At 43.9% G+C, this 20,737-nt stretch overlaps 1 protein-coding gene across 3 annotated transcripts in view; it reads right to left on the minus strand.

The window, feature by feature from the left end:
• The window catches only part of rptor (regulatory associated protein of MTOR, complex 1), a 120,397-nt gene that overhangs the window by 89,641 nt on the left and 10,019 nt on the right, over positions 1-20,737 (minus strand). For all 3 annotated transcript variants that reach the window (XM_068321047.1, XM_068321046.1, XM_068321045.1), the window contains exons 3-4: positions 20,467-20,569; positions 19,579-19,661 (exon numbers count right to left, since the gene is read on the minus strand). In XM_068321047.1, coding sequence (XP_068177148.1) covers positions 19,579-19,661; positions 20,467-20,569 — 186 coding nt within the window. The remainder of the gene's footprint in view (positions 1-19,578; positions 19,662-20,466; positions 20,570-20,737) is intronic.

The following is a 20,737-nucleotide window of genomic DNA, read 5'->3' on the forward strand; positions in this document are numbered from 1 at the left end:
CTTCTCCTCCAGCTCACATCCTACCTGTGGAGCATACCCATTAACAACATTGAAAACCACACCTTCTATTTCTAGCTTTATACTCATCACTCTATCCGACACTCTTTTCACCTCCAGGACATTCTTAACAAGCTCCTCCTTCAAGATAACTCCTACTCCATTTCTCTTCCCATCTACACCATGATAGAACAACTTGAACCCTGCTCCTAAACTTCTAGCCTTGCTACCTTTCCACCTGGTTTCTTGGACACACAGTATGTCTACCTTCCTCCTCTGCATCATTTCAACCATCTCTCTACCTTTTCCTGTCATAGTTCCAACATTCTGGGCTTGCGCTAGCCATTCGCCACTTCGCCATAGGCAAAGTAAATTCCAGATTGGCTACAAGGTTTTTAGACTGTTTAGCTACAGTGGCGTTCTTATTTTTACGGAAAAAAGGCTAAACTTAATACTTTTTTTTCGCTAGCTAGCGCCGCTCGCTAGCTAGCGCCACTATTTTCGCCGGCGCTGCTATTTCCTCATGCGGACGGAATTTAGCCGAAGCATGCCAACGGAAATAGAGATCGGAAATAGCCGAAGTGACCCGAACGCTCCCGATCACTAAATATGCACTCGGGTCATGACCTCCTCTCATCCAATGAAAAACAAAAAGATTCTTTTTTTTTATAAGCTAATTGGTGTACGACAAGGCAAGGACGATCGATTGAAAGAAAATGAGAATAGAGTGTTTTCTAGTAGATTTTGTCACATTTATACCTGCATAAAGTAGGATAGAAATACAGATAGTTAAGCTTGAACTGTTAACTTTAGTGTATTTTTGTAGGTAAACTGAACAGAAGATTTTGCCCTCAGAATGCACCAGAATGCAGGAAAACAACCCCAATTTCTAAAAAATTTCCCGGGGGCCCCCGATCCCCCATGCGGGGGGTATCCCCCAACACCCCACTATGACAAGTGTGGTTTTACACCCCCAAACAATTAAAAACTTGCATTCACTATGTGAAGATACGGTCATACAAAATATTACTCAATGTTTACTTGTAAGTTTTACTTGGACTACAAGACATTTTAACTTTGACTTAGACACTTTGATTTTAATAAATTTGATTATTGGTATTAGTCAATGTTTATTTGTAAGTTTTACTTGCTACTACAGCAAACCGCTGTCTTCGACACAGAATGTGGCTTTTTGTGGCTTACTCAATTATTTTACACTGAGCCACAGTGGCTTCGTCATACTACCTCCTAGTGCAAGCCCAGACATTCAATGTCCCTACTCTCAGTCCTATACTCTTGGCGCTCCTCTTCTCTCTTCGTGTGAGCACACTTTCATCCTCTCCTTCTTCGACCAATAGTAGTCCAATTTCCACCGGCGCCCTGTAGGTCAACAGCGCCGACGGCGGTCGTTGTTAACCCTGGCCTCGACCGATCCGGTATGGAAGTCATAGGTTTGATTCGCATCTTTGATTTGGCAAAAGTTTTACGCCGGATGCCCTTCCTGACGCAACCCTCTGTATTTATCCGGGCTTGGGACCGGCACAATAAGACAGTGGCTTGTGCCCTCTTGTAGCTACACTATGAGATTATGTTAACTGGGAAGTCCATTTGTAGTTACTTCTCCTAATATAACAGATGCCTTAAACCATATTGTTCATTTGATTGGTTGGGCACTTGATTGACAGGTAGCGAGTGGAGTTTGTGACAGCCGGAGACTTCTTGAAGTGAGCTTATTCAAATATATTGGTGCATGATGAAGACATCTTTTAACGAGAGTATGACCACCTTGACATGATGAAGCCCCCCCCCACAGGGGTCAGATAAAAAACCTCAGCTGTTGCCTTTTTAGCTCACAGCAGCTCCATCAAACAGCTCCATTAAACCAATCAAGGCCACACACAACCAAAGTGTGTGAGCGTGTTCCGACCTGTCGCCACTGCCATTCATCATTGTGTCACTTCCTAAGAACGGGCGACCTTTTCAGTGGTGCGTAAGCATTCAGGATGCAATTAAGATACAGACTGTTAAGTTGTTTGGGGCAGCAGGAGCCATTCTGGCTGTCACACTCATCATGAGGCATCCTAGACAACAAAAAGGGCAAAATCTAAGGTGACAAACTACTGGATGCAACTTGGAAAGTTGAGCCACATTTTAAGAGTGACTGATCCTGACAGAACTACTGATAAAAACAGAACCAGATATATTCTCTCATTCCTGGAGCTGAAAATGTGCTCATCAACCTGTTTAATGATTTAAATATCAGATAATAATGAAATGGGACTTAATAATGATAAATGGGAATTAATGAAATGCATGCCTTTATTATTTCACTGACAGGAAGGACAAAAAAAAAAAACGACTCCCCCATGATGTGTTCATTTCGAGGTTCATTTCGACGACAGCAGCTGCCAAACAGGAAATGAGTGCAGTCAACCTCTAACCTACAAATCACCAATCAACACAGTAACACCAGAAGCCAAAGATCTGAGGGGAAATGAAAGAGGGAAGGACGATGACATGATCTGCGATCTGGCTGCTTCAGTCCCATCACCACGAATCCAAAGGCTTTTGTTTCCTGTCAATGTTCAGATTGAGCTGATCCCCGCCCTGCCAGTAGCCATTTCCCCAGTGAAAGTGGTCCTACCGAGGCTGGTGGCTTCAGACCAAGCCGGACCACAGCAGGTCGGATGGAGCCGAGGGAGAAACAACGTGTGGGATTCCTTCTGCCTGAAGACTACATTACCCACAATGCTGTTCCTCAGTCCATGAAGGAAGGTGATGTCATCTCTAGGTGGTTACAGTCAAAAAAGACATAACTGTCCACAGAGCAGGTAGAGAACTACAGTATTTTCAGCACTGTAAGGCGCACTGGACCATAAGGCTCACCTCCAATGAATGGCATAGCGTAAAACTTGTTTCATATATAAGGCGCACTGGATCATAAGGCACATTGTCGGTTTTTGAGAAAATTAAAGGTTTTTAGGTGCACCTTATAGTGCGGAAAATACTGTGACTGACCCGGTACTCCTTCTAACTTTTAAACTTACATTTTGTGAATGTGGTCAAATAATACAGTAAGTCTCATGACTTTATTCCTTCTTCATCTGTTCTTGTTTTCAAGTCCGATGCTGGGCGAGCAGCAGGAGTCAGAACATTGGTGCTGTAGCTGACTAAGTGACATTGGTTATGTAACTGGCAGAAGGTCCAAATGCACCAAGTGTGTGTGTGTGTGTGTACTTAACATTAAACAGACAGATAATACCAAAGTGCTTCAAACACAAGTGAATAAAATGCTTTCTATGACTTTCTGAAACAGTATTATTGCCACGTTTCCTTCCTGCAGCATCTCTTTCCATCTGGAAGCAGTTCAGGTGGCTGTTAAAGGCTACATTAGATTAAACCCTCCATGTGAGTTATGTGTTGGCAGCATCTATCTGTGATAGAGAAGGGAAAAGATACCTCTGAAGCACCAGTCCAATTAAAAGCTGGCTTCTGAGCGGCTTTCAGAAGCCTTTGTGTTGTCTTTCATGTGGAAGTAGATGTGATGTGATTGATTCAATTATCTTTGGTCCATAAAAGCTAACAGACTGAAACAAATGGAGGACTAACTCCGACGTGGGTCTGAAAATCATCAAGCAACCCACAAATGTTATTTCGTCATTTGTGTTTTCTTTTGAATCTGCTGCGGCGTCACCGTCCAAACCCGATGCGACTGCGATGAATCAAGATGGAGATAAGTAGAAAACGAGGGGAGGATAATCAACAGATCATCCATCCATTAGATCTCAAAGTTAAGTGCCTGAGAGAGAACAAAGTTTTTCCTTGGTAAAATGACTTTTAATAGGATTCTGTAATACCAAACGGTTCTAGCTTCGGTTCCTTGCACAGCGAAAAACGTTTCTCTGTCCAGGCCCTTGGGGAAGGCATGTTGATGAAAACAAAGAACATTCAACCGTGAACATTAGACTGCTACAATTTTGATAAAACTACAACACTGGATGTTTTAAGGATGCATTGCAGGTTGGATTGAAAAATGTTGAGTGCCTAAGATCTCCAAAAACGAAACCAAGCACCGGAATCAGCCATCAGTCTGTTGATGGGCGAAAAATCAAATCATAACAATGGAAATGGACAAAATTGAAACCCAAAATTAGAAAACGGCACCAGTTCAGTATTTGAATGCTATGTGTAGAAAAAGAAACGATTGTTGAGATTTGGTCTGGAAATAAAGCTCCATGGACACACAGATCGACGGAACCCATTCTCAAAGATACTCTTGATGTCCCAGTTCCACATACCGGGGAAATTTAAATCGACCCTCAGTGACAGAGAGTGAGAGAGAGGAGAGATTCCAGGATTCACAAACACAGTAAGTGAGTCGACCACGGGATGTAATCAACCCGCAGCACAACAGAAATAGCTGGTAATCCTGTCCACAGCGCCAGATATCCAACCGGACGGTTGTACCCAAACGACAGCGATTTGAAGCTCATGGAGGAAGTCCATCGGGTCAGTGCTCCTGTGTCAGACGTGTTCTGTTGGTCCCATGGGTCATCTGGAGTGGGGTTGGGTTTCTGAGATATACGCACACAACAGAACACACAACTGGATGGAATGAGTCGCTCCTCATTTCCCAGTTTGCATCGACTCATCTGTTTCTTTTTATAACTCAGTGGTGATGAAGAGGGGTAGTGGGGGGGGGTCATGGGATATTTCTAAATGGACTGTGGATCTATATTTGCAGAGCTGGGCGGGGACGTATCCATATGCTGTCCCTTCATGGGCGTGCATGAGCGGTTCCCCAGCATCCTCATCAGTCAGGTCCATTCATCAGCATTCATCATGACCAGAGGAAAGGTACCTGGACGTTAGGCATTACGCTAATATTGTTGATAATCAATCCTCATTTTCTAAGAAATCAATGGCTCGGCTCGAGTGAAAGAAAACATGACTTGTATTTTCTTCTTTCACAAACATGGAAGTTAGTTGTACAGTCCTACGCATCTGCTTAATGGACTGAAATATAGAAGATCAATTACAATTATCATTTAAAATTAATGCGCGCTGAAACCACACTGTGCTATTAATTCAGCTACGTGATGTCAGATGCTTGCATGCCAATTTAGTTTGGAACAATCACAACCAACGGATCATTAGGTATCCCTGCAGAACCGGCTGCAACAAACACCCGCCCGAAGAAAAGCCAGCTTTTATGAAGGTCAGAATGTTCCTGGAACGCTTTGTCGTCCACGGCGAGACAAAGCTGAGGCGTTCAAACAGAAATGTAGGAATAACTACGTGCAAAGTGTGAAAGAAAAGCCGAAACGTTTTCGAACGCGTGGCTTAAAAGAACCATTACAGCATTTTAATGAATGGAACAAATGAGGACCATCTGTAATTAAAAAAAAACTGTATGAATTACGATATGAATTAAAGAAAATAAAATATTACTGTGAGATATAGGATATCCTATCAGTTTATTATAGATTATATTTTAAAACTTATTGGGGTTTAATCATAAAGCCATTAAAAGCTCTTCGTTTTGCCTGTTCTTTAATTATTATGTGTGTATAATCATTTCTCCATGCCTTTCATGGATGCCATCACTGGTGTGTGTTTCACATGGGACGATGCTTGGAAGTTAATATTCTGGAAGGTATTTGTGTGTGTCTCATGAGTTACCAGACGATGAAGATGACGGTGAAGATCCAGGGTTTTTTTGACAACTGGTTCTCATCACACATTGGGACTGATGGCAGTGATGATATGAGAATCTGTTCTAAGTAGACGTTCATTCAGACTGATCAGATACATCCTGAGCTGCCAATCCAGACGGCAGCTAGTGTGTGTGTGTGTGTGTGTGTGTGTGTGTGCATTAGAATAAACACAACTCCCACCCACTCATCTTTACCCAAACCCTTAAAGCTCAGGGAAACGGACATTAGAGACTATTTTCCTGCTTCACTCCTGGAAAACTCAGGCGGCATTTGTCACTAAAAATAGCTCCCACACCATTAAATCTAATAGCCTTTTTGGATGTAGCTATGGCGTTTTAGCAATGAGTAAGAGAGCATCTCTCTCCATTGAAAGGAGTAATGGTTGCGCACAAGGCTCCATTCATATTGCATTAAAAGTAATGACATTGAGTAAGAGGCTCTGGATGGCTTTATTGGATTGGCACTGTGTTGTGTAAGGGAGGAGGAAAAGACAAAGTGGCTAAAAGCATTCACAGGAAATTTCTGACATCACTCTGGAGGACTTACTCCGTTATTCTCTTATTCCTCATTTGCAGGAATATAATGATGTTAGATCCGGTTGGACGACTCCCATTGAATTTCACATTATCCCGCTACACAGTAGCTGATTCACCGATAACGGAAGAGAAAGATCAATAACGACAAAGGTGATGCTTTTATACGATGAAGAAAAAAACCTCCGCCTACACCCAAATTAAAAGGGCTGGAGCTTTTAATGGAGTGAGCGAAGCAACCAGAGGGAAGTGAAGTGGGACTCTTTGCCATCAGACCCCTGTCACACCTTGACTGTTCCCATAAAGACACGCCCATACCGCCGGGAGAAGGCCCGCTCAGCTGAGTGAGGCTCAGGATTTGTCTCCCCAGGGTTCACCCTTCAAAAACACCCTGGAGAATAGCCGCTAAAGGATCATGGTGCCTTGGCCAGCAGACTTTTTAGCACAACCAGCCAATCAAACATAATTACTGGGACAAGCTTTGCAATGTTGGAACCCCACAGTGAAAAGATGGAGTCAGTTTTTACTGTTATTGACATGTAAAAGAAATAAGACAGAAACAAACACAGAAGAAAGCAACTGTTTTTCAGGCAACACATTTCTGGCAATGTTGGAATGCAAATTTGCGACCAAATCTCCATATCCAGCAAAACACTTCTCAGATTAAGGTGCAGATCTTTATTCCACATTCAATTAAGAAAATTAAAGCAAACCATGTGAAACTCTTAAAAACTAAAAATATATGCACATTTACTGCAAACCAAATTACCGTCAAATATGTACAAATAGAAAATTGTTTTAAGTGAAGAAAGGGTAGAAGTGATAAGAGGCTCTGCTTGGATCAACACCACTAGCTAGCTAAAGTAGAGAGGATCTGGTCATACAGGAACGGAACGACAAAAAGAATGTATGGATGGATGGAAGAAGAAGATGAGAAATACAAGAACAAGCTACAATGTGAAGAAGAACATGATGGGAGGAGAAGGATGAAAGCTGATCATCTGAAGATGAGATGATGCATTTAGCCTGCGCAAGAGGAGGAAGAAGAAGAGGCAGATGCATATTAGATTACAAAAGTTCATTAGAAAGCAATGTCCACTCAGCACCAATCTCCTACCAAAGCCTGCGGGATGACTGAGGCTTTTTTCATGAACCACTGGTGGTGGGGGGGGGAGGGTGAAATCACTGATTAGAAAAGCAAAATGCATGGACATATTAAAATAAGCCAACATATTCTGTCATTGATCATACTTTCATCGATCAAAGCATTGGCTTTGATCTACGGTCTTACTCACACCGGCCTTCTCCCTCGTCTTTATATCTTATCCGGTTCCTGAGAGTACGAAAGTTGAAATTTGACCTTGGCCTACTTTTCTCAAAGTCTAAGGCATTCATTACATAATATACACTGTGTTAGCTCTTGGTTCAATAGGCTATGTTCAATTCAATATGTTTTAATAAACACTGAACCAGTCTGGCCCTCGGCTTGTAGCAAATTTGTTTTTTGTTGGTCCCCTGTGTATTTGACTCTGACAACCCTGCTCTAAAGGAACGCTACCTGAGAAAGACAGAGTTGGGTCTTGTCTTGTAGAGTGACTTCCCATCAGACAGAGATTCCTGCAGTCTGTACAGAGATGTGTTCCGAGGACGGCGTGACAAACTGAGGGGTATCAGTGGAAAGGGAAGCGTTATGACCTCTGTGGGCCACTAGCATCATGTAAATTTTAATTCAGGCAATAAAACCTTTGACAACTTAGCATAATTACAAAATTTTAAATTTAAATCAAACGACATTTTCATAAAAAAATGCAAATGAAAATGTTTCAGATAATTACTGTCATTCATTTGGACTACAAAAGACAATCTGTCCCTTGTGCCGCTGCTGCCATTGCTCTTGTCTGTGAATTGGCTGCTTTATGCATAGTTGGTGAGGAAAATCTTACCCAAACGAGAAAATGGAGGGAAATTAAAAGAACGGCAAGATAAAAAGGAGTGCCAGTGACTTCTGGAAATGGGATGGGGGGATGTTGGGTGGTAAGAATGGAGCCAGTCAGCAAAGGAGCAGTAATTAAAGTAGTAAGTAAAACTGTGTCTGGAAGATATGCGTCCTGGTTTATAGGACTGGCTATGGCTTCACTCAGGTGTCCTCTATAAAAAGACCGATTGATTACATCATGTTTAATGTTTGTCTCCTCTTCCCATTTGAAAAATGTCCTTGTTGATGACAGTTGATTCAAAGTGAAGTTTGGGTATGCTGTACTTTGGTACTTCTACTGCATGTCTATTAAACGCTGCAGCCTCTTATCAGATCAGAGTTATTGGGCTTGCGCTAGCCGGTTGCCGCTACGCCATAGGCGAAGTAAATTCCAGAGTGGCTATAAGGGTTTTTAGCCTGTGTAGCCACAGTGACGTTAAGGCTAAAACTTACAACTTTTTTGGACTCGCGAAAATCCCCAAGCAATAAAATGGACAACCTTTTTCCCTCGCTAGGCGGCGCCCGTGCCGACGGAAATAGCCGAAGTGACCTGAACGCCCCCGATCATTAAATATGCACTCGGGTCATGACCTCCTCTCATCCAATGAAAAACAAAAATATTCTATTTTTACAAGCTAAACCCGCGAATTGGTGTACGACAAGGCGAGGACGATCGATTGAAAGAAAATGAGAATAGAGTGTTTTATAGTAGATTTTGTGTTAGAATTCTAATTGAACAACAAATGGTGAATGCTGAGAGGGGAGAAGAGTGGTGACAGACAAATCAGAAGGTAAATGAAAGATATTATCAATACTTTTTCGTAGTCTTAGACTTGTGATCCCAGGAATAACCAGAGATGCATGTAAATGTGTATTCACTTGCTTGCTATTTTTCATGCCTTTTTAAATTGAAAAGAAAAATCATATTATCAAATTTTTACAAAAAACTAAACTATGGCATACCAATGGTGTTGTCTAAGTCAAAGTTAAAATGTCTTCAAGTCCAAGTAAAACTTACAAGTAAACAATGAGTAATATTTTGCATGACTGTATCTTCACAAAGTGAATGTTTTCAAATGTTGAATCTCACATTTATACCTGCATAAAGTAGGATTGAAATGAAGATAGTTAAGCATGAAGTGTTGACTTCAGTGTATTTTTGTAGGTAAACTGAAAAGATTTTGCCCTCAGAATGCACCAGAATGCAGGAAAACAACCCCATTTTCCCGGACACCCCCCCACAACCCCGCAACGAGCACCCCTCGCCGCGCCGCTGTCTTGGACACAGAATGTGGCTTTTTGTGGCTTACTCACTACTTTTACACTGAGCCACAGTGGCTTAATCATATTACCTCCTAGTGCAAGCCCAGAGTTACATTATATACATGTGCTGTGTTGATTTGACCTTCGGCTATATTGAAAGCAGAGTGAATAAAGGACAGAGGGGAAGCAGTGGAGCGCTGATGGTGCGTTGTCGTCCGCGAAACCCTATAATCCTGAAAGACTATCTTCTGATTAATGATGCTGAGGGACAGAAGCATAAAGCGCCTCGGCTTTATGGTTTTTGGACGGTTTCCCGTTTCTCTTATGTCAGGACGAGCTGTGCGTCTCTTTCTCCAGAGGAAGGGTCAACCCTCCACCCTCTGAGGTACCAACAGCTCCACACCTACAAATTCAGCTCGTGCTTTTAGCCAAACTGGAAAAATCAGTATTTATACTTTAAACTACTTTAGTCGTCAGAGCAGAATTATGGTACATATACACACACACATACATTATATACATATACATACATATATACATACACATATATATATATACATACACACACATACATATATATATATATACACATACATATATATATACATACACATACATATATATATACATACACATATATATACATACACACATATATATATATACATACACACACATATATATACATACATATATATATACACATACATATATAAATACACATACATATATATATACATATACACACACATATATATAATATATATATAATATATATATACATATATATATATATATATATATATATATATATATACATATACCCACAATCAAGGCTAACAAAGAAACAGCTGTTAGCCCAGTGTTCCAACATCTGTAACCAAAAACTGCTTTCACAACTAGAGATCGATGAAATACTACAACACTGCTACTGCAAGGGGGAGCCAGGACGCCAGGTCAGCGGGGGGATATCACCCCCCCACAATCCGAGATTGGTTACCAAGCCCCAAGAGACATATACAGCCTCAATACAAGAGCCGCTGACCTGAGAAGGAAGACCGTGACCTAAATGGAAACCTGGAGGCTCCGACAAATACCGAAGCTAAGTTGTCAAGTACACTCAGAAGATCTGCTAGAAGATGCGAATGCTGCAATAAGAACCATCCCCACAGGGAACATAACTGAGACCAACAAGCTGATCCACAGTACAGCAACAGTAATCCTCGAGATGCTGGGATATAAGATCAACACAGGGCATAACAAACAATACCCTCCATGGAAGAGACGGTTAGAGGCCAAGATAAAGGCGACATGGAGAGAAGTCAGCCTACAGGGGACAGAAGGGGAACATGGTGAATAAAGGGGTACCCAGGAAATACAGCAAGCTCTCCATACCTGAAGCACTCGAAACTGCCAAACAGAGACTAACGGCTCTGGCTACCCAACTGAAGAGATACACCAAGGAGAGGCCAGGAGAATAAACAAGACCTTGTCCACTCAACCAGCAAAGGTGTACTCTCAGTGGCAAGGAAATAGTAGACCCACCAAGAGCTGATGTGGAGAAATACTGGAAGGGCATATGGGAAAGAGAAGCATCACACAACACCGATGCCCAGTTGCTAGTGGACCTGAGGACTGACCACAGCTGCCTCCCAGAACAAGAACCAGTAACCATCTCAATGGCAGACATCCAAGAGTGTCAAAGATGAAGAGTTGGTCAGCACCGGGCCCCGATATGATCCATACATACTGGTTAAAGAAGCTGGCAGCACTCCACGAGCGTCTAGCAGCACAGATGAACCAGCTGCTAAGGGATGGGACGCATCCAGAATGGTTGACTGAAGGCAGGACAGTCCTGATCATGAAAGACCCACAGAAGGAATCTACCCCATCCAACTACCGGCCAATAAGCTGTCCCAGTACAACATGGAAGCTCCTGTCAGGCATCATGGCGGCTAAGATGAGTAGGCACATGGATCAATATATGAGCGGGGCACAGAAAGGAGTTGGTAGTAACACCAGGGGAGCCAAGCACCAGCTACTGGTGGACAGAGCAGTACACAGAGACTGTAAGAATAGGCAGACCAACTTGTGCACCGCCTGTATAGATTACCAGAAAGGCTACGATCCAATGCCACACACTTGGATACTGGAATGTCTGGAACTGTACAAGATCAACAAGACACTAAGAGCCTTCATCCAGAACTCAATGGGGAAGTGGAAGACAACCCTGGAGACTAACTCCAAGCCAATTTCCCAAGTTAACATCAAGTGCGGTATATACCACGGGGATGCACTATCACCACTGCTGTTCTGCAAAGGTCTGAACCCCCTCAGTCACATCATCACAAAGAGTGGCTACGGATACCGTTGCTGAAGTGGGACAATAATCAGCCATCTCATCTACATTTATGACACCAGGCTGTATGCCAGGAGTGAGCGAGAAATTGACTCACTGATCCACATCACCAGGATCTACAGCGACGACATAGGGATGTCATTCGGATTAGACAAATGTGGCCGGATGGTTTCAAGAAGAGGCCAGATGATCAGAACTGAAGGGATAGAAGACATCAAGGACAGCTACAAATACCCCCGAGAGTAAGGCACGTCCTGAGAAGTCAGCTGAATGGCAAGAACAAGGTCCGAGCCATCAACATGTATGCACTGCCTGTCATCAGATACCCTGCTGGGATCATAAGCTGGCCAAAGGAGGAGCTAAAAGCCACAGATATCAAGACGAGACAGCTCCTCACCATGCATGGAGGGTTTCACCCCAAGTCCAGCATCCTGAGGCTTTACACTAAGCGGAAAGAGGGAGGCCGAGGACTAGTGAGCATCAGGGCCACTGTCCAGGATGAGACATCAAAAATCCAAGAGTGCATCAGGAAGATGGCCCAACCAGATGAACTGCTCAGTGAATGCCTTAGACAGCAGAAACCTGAGGAGGAAGAGGAGGGGGAGGGACAAGCCCCTACACAGCATGTACCACCGTCAGGATAGAGGAAGTGGCTGATATCAAGAAGACCTACCAATGGCTGAATAAAGCTGGACTGACAGAGAGCACAGAGGCACTGATCATGGCAGCACAAGAACAGGCCCTAAGTACAAGAGCAATAGAGGCCAATATCTACCACAGTAGATCTGACCCAAGGTGCAGGCTATGTAAAGAAGCCCCAGAGTCAGTCCAGAATGTGGTAGCAGGGTGTAAGGTGCTCGCCAGCTCAGCATACATGGAAAGGCACAACCAAGTAGCTGTGATAGTGTACAGAAACATCTGTACCCAGTATGGACTAGAAGTACCCAAATCCCAATGGGGCATACCACCAAAGGTGATTGAGAACGACAAGGCTAAGATCCTGTGGGACTTCAGCTTCCAGACCGACAAACAGCTGCTGGCTAACAAACCGGACATAGTGGTGATGGACAAAGAGCAGAAGAGAGCAGTGGTGATAGATGTGGCGATTCCAGCTGACGCCAACATCAGGAAGAATGAACACGGAAAGATTGAGAAGTATCAAGGGTTGAAAGAACAGCTGGAACAGATGTGGAAGGTCAAGATTAATGTGGTCCCCGTGGTAGTAGGAGCACTTGGGGCAGTGACCCCTAAACTGGAAGAGTGGCTCCAGCAGATTCCTGGAACAACATCTGAAGCCTCAGTCCAGAAGAGCGCAGTCCTAGACACAGCTAAGATACTGTGCAGAACCCTTAGACTCCCAGGCCTCTGGTAGAGGACCCGAGCTCGAGGATAACACACAGATACCACCCCACAAGGGTGAGAGGGACATTATGTGTGTATATATATATACTTTATATGTACTGTGTGTGTGTGTGTGTGTGTGTGTGTGTGTGTGTGTGTGTGTGTGTGTGTGTGTGTGTGTGTGTGTGTGTGTGTGTGTGTGTGTGTGTGTGTGTGTGTAGAGTCCATTTAGAGCCTCCTCTGAAGAATAAAAGAACTGCCTTCAGTCATATGCATTGACTCTGTCGCTCTAAATCTAAATAAACCCAACACTCTCAGTGACGCATGTTTGCAAATGAGTACGCTCCACCAGCAGACATCCAGAATCTGCACCGCTTCCTGATCCGCTCAGTGAATACGCGGTGATATTTCCAACCAGAGAGTCTGGATGAAAAAGAGCTGCAGAAGAAGTCAAAGGAAGTCAAATGTTGTTCTGGGGAAGAGCATCTAGCGCCATCATCAACACACCACTGACATATTTTGAGAATTGGATATTTGAGAATATCCAAAGTGGGTGTTTCATCGCCCTCAAGGACGAGATAATGAGATACAGTTCCTATCATTTTTTTAATCTTTCTAATGAGCGGCGGCCATCTACCACCAAAAGGAAATGTCTTATGATATCGGGGTTAAGTAGTTTACATTTAAAGATGGATGGAGAGGCAGAGACCGCATTTTAAATGGAGTCTATTGAGAGGGGATTGCTGATCAGGTCACTAACAGAGATATCTCACACTGCCTTGAGACAGAGAAGCCATTAGAGAGTGAGGGAGGGACGAGGGAGTCATTAGTTAAAGACTGATGGGGTGTGGGGGGGTGACACTAATGATCTACACAGACAGCTGTCCTATTAATTATTGCAGAGTCAAGGTGCATGTTCCAGCACTCGCTCACAATCAGGGACAATGACGGCTGAGTTGACCAACAGAGAAAGAGAAGTTGGAGCAAAGAATGGTGGGTAGCAGCTGGGGGGCATTGACATAAAGACGATCTAATTAGAGCATAGGCATGATGCCTAATACCACAATATGTTGAATGCATGAGTGGAAAAAGTCCTTTCCATCCATCCATCCAACCGGTGGCTGCAGGCCCAGAGGAACGTTCCAAACTTCCCTCTCAGCAGCAACACTTTCCAGCTCCGCCTGTCGATCCCGAGGCGTTCCCCCGGTCAGATGAGGGATGTAATAGCACTGCTGAGTTCGGGGTTCAGTTCTGGTACCTGTACCTCCTTTCACAGTGAGGAGCAAGGGCTCCACTCCTCATGTCTGAGACTACAGTCTGCCTTTGATTTATCTGCATAATCTCACCGTTAGCACGCGCTTCTTTTTAACAGTGGGAGCAAATTATTGTACTGTACTGAACAGAAGCTTTTTGTACAAATATTGCAAGACAAGAGTCGCCAAGTCAGAATCCGATTGGATCCACCCCTTGTATTTAAACTCACAAACCACCCGCTTTATCCTAAGATGGAAGCCTGTTGGGTCGGTGCGTCCATGCAGTCAATCATACCTTACAAATGAATGGTGGGTGGTGGATCTTAATCTGAAGCAGGGTGAGTCACATCCCGGCCTCCTGTGTGCCCTCCCCCCAGCTGCTCTGTATCTTCACAGGAAACAGCTTACACACAATAAAATAAGGTTTTGAAACCGTGCACATGCACACGCTATCAACTTGTCATAATAATAGCATCACGCTCCCCATCAATCTTTGAACAGCAAAGCTCCACGGTCTCCGACAGGGAGGTGAGTCACGGTGGACGCAGCATGGCAAAGAACAATTTGCTCCGGCGCTGCCCGCGAAGGCAGCGGCCTACTTACTGCACTTTGTGCTGATTACTGAAGTGGCATCGGTGGGCAGTAACATGTTAAGTTTGTCTTGAGTGTAGCATCGACTGTGTGTCTGATCACCACCATTCGCAGACGTCTGGCGCGAGATGGCGCCGTTCCATCCCATGTCGAGATTGTTCATTTCAATAAAATGAAGTCTTCACTACTATAATATCATGGCTGTTGTGTCCTGTCACTCCTGGTGACTCATCGCAAAGCATTTGGTCATGCATGCAGTAGCGACAGATGGGTCTTTATAACGGGATGCAGCACAAAACAGATTCGGAAAACCATCATGAGAGCGTTAAATACAACGCAATTACCTCCAAGCTGACTCCCTTAAAGTGAGAACAAGCCACGCACCAGACTCACAACAGTCCTGGCAACAATGACCGATGAAACACAACTATCAGAAACTAACACTGCTGCTTGCAGGAGGACACAGTAACAGCTGACTTTCAGCCCATTTTAGGTCCAAAACAAAGACATGAGAAGAATCCCAACACTGCATCACCGACATCCAGATAATCTGGAGATAATCTGGTCTGTTGATGGAAAGGTGTTGTTTGTGGTGTCCAAACTGTAATTTAGAAGATTATCTACACCGTGATCAGAAGCGCTGAGAGAACTGATCAATAACCCCTCCCTCCCTCCTTGACACATGGAGGTGGCAGCAGTGACTTGTAGCCTTCCTGGTGAGCACACAGTTTATAGACGTACTGGTGAAACATCCATAAGTCTTCCAGCGGCTTTATGGTTTTCTCTTATTGGACTGGGAGCATGAGGAGAGGTTGATGGAGATCATTAAGAAGTCTCTGCATCAAGTTATTCACTCCGCCACTTCCCACACATGCTGGCAATTAATTGAACTCAGACGGGATTAAATTGATTCAACATCTGCGAGGGGTCCACCAAAGGAATAAATGTGGAGCAAAGAGGAGGCATATCACAGGGGAGCAACACTGATTCCGTCCAGATTCTGCAACCTTGCTGGTTTCCTGGAGTTTGGGCTACCAGCATCAGCGCTGTGAGCCCTCCGGTTTGTCCGCGACCAGTCGAGTCATTTTCAGGTTCAGATAGCAGCGAGATCGGATAGACCACCTCAGAGTGGTGCCTCTGCTTTTAGCTGATGACGTGGGTTTAGCTGATGACCAGGCGGTGACCTTCATCTCGCACTGGGGCGGTGTCAGGCAGTGTGAACCAGCAGGGGCAGGAGTCAGCAATTCCAAATCCGTGACCGCTTTCTCTCTGCCAAGAAAAATGGACTTCCATCTGCAGCTACAAGAGGAGGTTTTAAAGTATATAAGGGGTCTGGTTCATGAGTGATGGCAGAGGTTTAATCTGACTTGTGGGACACATAGGGTCACATGGGGGGGCTGGAAAATGTTGCAGAGGAAGGGCAACATGGATTTTAGTCCACATCCTTAAATACAGACAACATCACCTGGAAGACGGAGATCTGGACAAACATCATCCAGATTCACCCTTAAGGCCTCCGGCCTATTTAAGTCACCTGTTTGTGATGATGCATTCATGAACCCCAGGAAGCTGAACTGAATTGAACAACTATGTCAGAGATGCGACGTAAAACCTTTTCAGTAGGTGCAACATGCTCAGCAAACAGTGCGTGATGTTTAAACAGACAAACACGATCAAACGTGGACTCAAGAGGGGAACATTTCAATGCAAAGTCTAGACATGGACTGTTGTCTTCCGCTTTGTATGACAAGAACACATTAAAGGCAACACGCGAAAAGAGAGCAAGAGAAGTGTGAAAGAGAATAGGAGAGTAGAGAAGACGTTAACGAGGGGAACAGAAAAACAAACTGAAAGATAAGCGAGACGTCAAGGCATCCTGTGGGTAAAGCAGCCGTAACTTTAATCCAACCTCAGCTGCTAGAGAAAACAGATGTTTCCGCTGCGAAGCAGCGGGCCAGGTGTTTTTGACCTGGTCATCAGGTAAAAATGCCCTGTGCACCATTACAAAGCACTGATTAGTTAAAGTGATCTGCTACAACATCCTGCAAAGCTGGAATCAAAGGCCGTCATATTGAAAAAGCCAAGTTATTCTAGCAGCAATAACTTTTATGCACACCTTCCCGCAGCTGATGAGAGGATCACGAGAGACTGACGCCAAGTGCATGGAAAAGTACAGAAACCTTGTTTTACGGCATTAAACTGTTTTGGAAGAAAGTCCAAAAACAACGTGAATAGAAATTAGCTCGTTTCTACGCTAAACTGAAGATAACTATTCCCAGTTCTGTACTGAACTTCATTATTGAATGCATTTTAATGATATCTGGTTAATACAAATTTATTTCAAGCTTAAAAACAAAAATTTTATTTTTTAATATAGTACAGAGAAATGTCACCATCTCATTTTCAGCTGCTTCATCCTCGTTTTTGGTCATGGGGGTTTCTACCGGTTAGGAGCACGGCATTATATGTTTTATTCTGATTTATTGTACAGTAACATATTATGTGCTTTTAACGGCTTACTAGTGATCGATGATTCTGTGCCAGACAGACGTAAAGTGGAATAAAATGACATCAACTTGATTATTATTTTTCCGTGTATTTTTTTTAAACAACATAACTCAAACAACGCAAGTTGAGGTATAGAAAGATATACTTTATTGGTTGTAAACTGGAAATTTCATAAGTATACCTGTAATAGATTACGAAAAGTCTCATACTATGCAAAAGGTCTTAATGACAAGCATCCGCAATACATTTTGTGCATTTGTGCAGTGCATCTACTAGGAATCAAGGAAACAAACACAGAAATGTTCGGAGCTCTTCCTCGTTGCGCAGGTAACTAGGAATGCAAGCGAACGCATGCAAAAAAGGCTGTGGGAAACATGAAGGACACCTGAAGGCCTGACTGAGTGAGACACGGGAACTTATGATGGAGAATGGAAAGAGGTGTTTAAAAAAAGAAGCGCGAGGGCTGGCATTAGTAGAGGAGGTGAGTAGGCAGCGGCCGTGCCACTGTTTGCCTCTCTCTCCTCTGAGTGAAGCATCAGCGGCGAAGCAAAAGGGTGGAAGGATTCGTGACAGCAGGCTGGCACGGTGTAAAATCTCCTTGCAGATCCACGCGTTTGGGCGGCGCTCTCACGCCGACACCACCAGCAGTAGGAAAAGATGACAAAAGAATTCAAGCTTTGCCTCTAGGCATTAGCGTGGAACGGCTCATTCAAAACAAACTCAACTAAAGGCTTCTGGCGAAGCAGGGACCGCCTGACTTTGTCAATAGTTTATGTAAGGTGTGTTGGCAAAAGTTGCACCGTGGCGATGAAGCTGCAGAGCTGCGAATCCTCAGGCTGGAAAAGAAGGAACAGCTTTATCAACCTCCCACTCCTCCTCCCTCCTCCTGCTCTCTTGCCATCATTTGCTTCTGACCTCCCGGAGCAACTGAGCCCAAACCTACATTCCTTTAGTTTGGTTTCTCCTGAGAAATCTCTTTCCTCCACCTCCTCAAACTTCATGTTTACTTGCATACGGATATTACCACACACACATATTTCACAAGTTGCTGTTTTTGTTTTACTAAAAAGGTTGCAATGCGAATCATCTACTCATCCCTTTCACATTTTTTCAGCACTGCCTCTCTCCAACTGCTCTTAAATGATCCTCCGTGTTCCCCCAGACAGCCGAATAAAAAGGTATATTCCTTCTGCAAAACAGAACTTATCTGGATTTCAAGCACTGGCTTCAACACTAAAGACACGTATGACACAGCAATGACAGCAGAGACATGCATGTGGAGCCAAGCTTGTCTCAGCTCACGACACAAACATGTTCTACTCTGGCGTTAAAATGCCTTCAATCGATAAAACAATAGAATCTTCTGGTGTGGTGTTTCTGCCATGTCTGACATTAACAACATGGGAACACTCCACTGCTCTAGTTCACACTGATGTAAGCACAAACCTAGACATGACAGCATCAGTCCAAAAACACACATAGCTCTCGCTCCTGAAGTGAACGATGGAACGTCAGCGGCATCATCTTATTCATTCAAATGTTCACTAAATGAAAACCCAGTGAATCAGAACTGAGACAGTTGCCATGACAGCTGTAATCGTTTCATCCTCACATGCATCAAGGCTGTGAATAAACTCACCCACAGTCATTCTGAAAAATGCCTTGTGTGCATATTCACAGTGGACGAGCTAATAATGCTAAGGTGATGTTTGACACGTTTGGGTCAATGCATGTGCGCTGTTCCATGTAATGTCATTAGAAGCAGGTCATGATTGAACAACACAACACACAGCGCGCCTAATAATCAGATGTGCCTGGTAATCCAGTGCACCTTATATATGAAAAAAAGGTTAGAAACAGGCCATTGGTTGAAGGTGCGCCTCATAATCGGACTCGCCTTTTAGTCCAGCGTACCTTATATGTGGGAAAATTTATCATAGGCCATTCGCTGAATGTGCGCCTTATAGAGCGGAAACTACTGTACATACGATGCATAAAGTCAGTGGAAGCCATTACAAAGGAGGCTGGCAGCATTGCTCACCCTGGGTTGCCAGTTTTCGTACTGCTTCTGCAGGTTGGCTCCGATGGTCTCCAGGGCTTTCTGTGGGCTCATCGACAGAGGGTCTGTCGGAAAAACAGGAGTGTATACACTGTGATCACACACACACACGGAATCTGCAGCTGACAAATTAACAGTGATTTAATTCTCCACATTAACGTCTCTGTAAATCTTATCAGTGAAACAGGAAATGAAAAGATCATGGTGATAATCTTAGGAGTGAGGATAATACAATCAGAAGATGCTTCGACAACACAGGCAGCTGGGGGTTTACGATTTCACAAATCAAAAACTGGGTTTGGAGAAAAAATAGCAGGCAGCACTTCAGGCTGAAATATTGATGAAGGTGAATCAATATTGCATGAATAATAGCAGAATATAAATTGACAACAGATCAAATTGTGCTCAGCAGACAGAGAATGTATTGATACGTTTACAGCAGCTACTGATACCGGCAAAAATTGCTGGTATCAGTAATTGCTGTAATTGCTGCCATTTTAATGATGACCCATTTGAATTCATCATCACGGCCTCCACAAGACGATTGAAGACGTGTGATTTAGGTGAGTGTTGAGGAAGACTTGTTAATAATTTAATGCCTGGCAATCTTGAACTGAGGAATTATTGAGAGGCAACCCACAATGGTAGAAATGTAAGTAAGCTCACAGGTTTTAATGATCATCTTCAAACACCTTTCTGTTTGATTCTGAACCCTCCAGCACTGCTTGAACAATGTCGGCCAACCACACAGCGGTTCAGTTGGGTCCGGACTGACGCCTCAACTGAAAAGTGTGAAGGTGTGGGCCGACTGGAGCAGGTGTGTGAACGGGCCTGAGACGTGAGTAGCACGTGGTTGCAAGGGGAACTCACCTATCCAGCACTCCAGCCTGGCACAGGGCGATGTCTTGACGACATCTGGGGGGTCCACTCCCACGTTGAGACACAGCACCAGCGCCACGCTCACAGTCTTCATCTGGTGAGGAAGAGGAAGACAGAGCAAGAGATCATCTTCAGATCAGCACTCAGATCAACAAATTGCTCATTTCCAAAGTCAGATCTTTCAGACCGAACCAGATTCTGGTGGCTGAAGCGCAAGTGGATCAGGGGGCAGGGGGGGGGGTCCTCAACATTAGTATCAGGA

The sequence above is a fragment of the Antennarius striatus genome, chromosome 8, assembly GCF_040054535.1.
Source record: "Antennarius striatus isolate MH-2024 chromosome 8, ASM4005453v1, whole genome shotgun sequence".
Classification (NCBI taxonomy): domain Eukaryota; kingdom Metazoa; phylum Chordata; class Actinopteri; order Lophiiformes; family Antennariidae; genus Antennarius; species Antennarius striatus.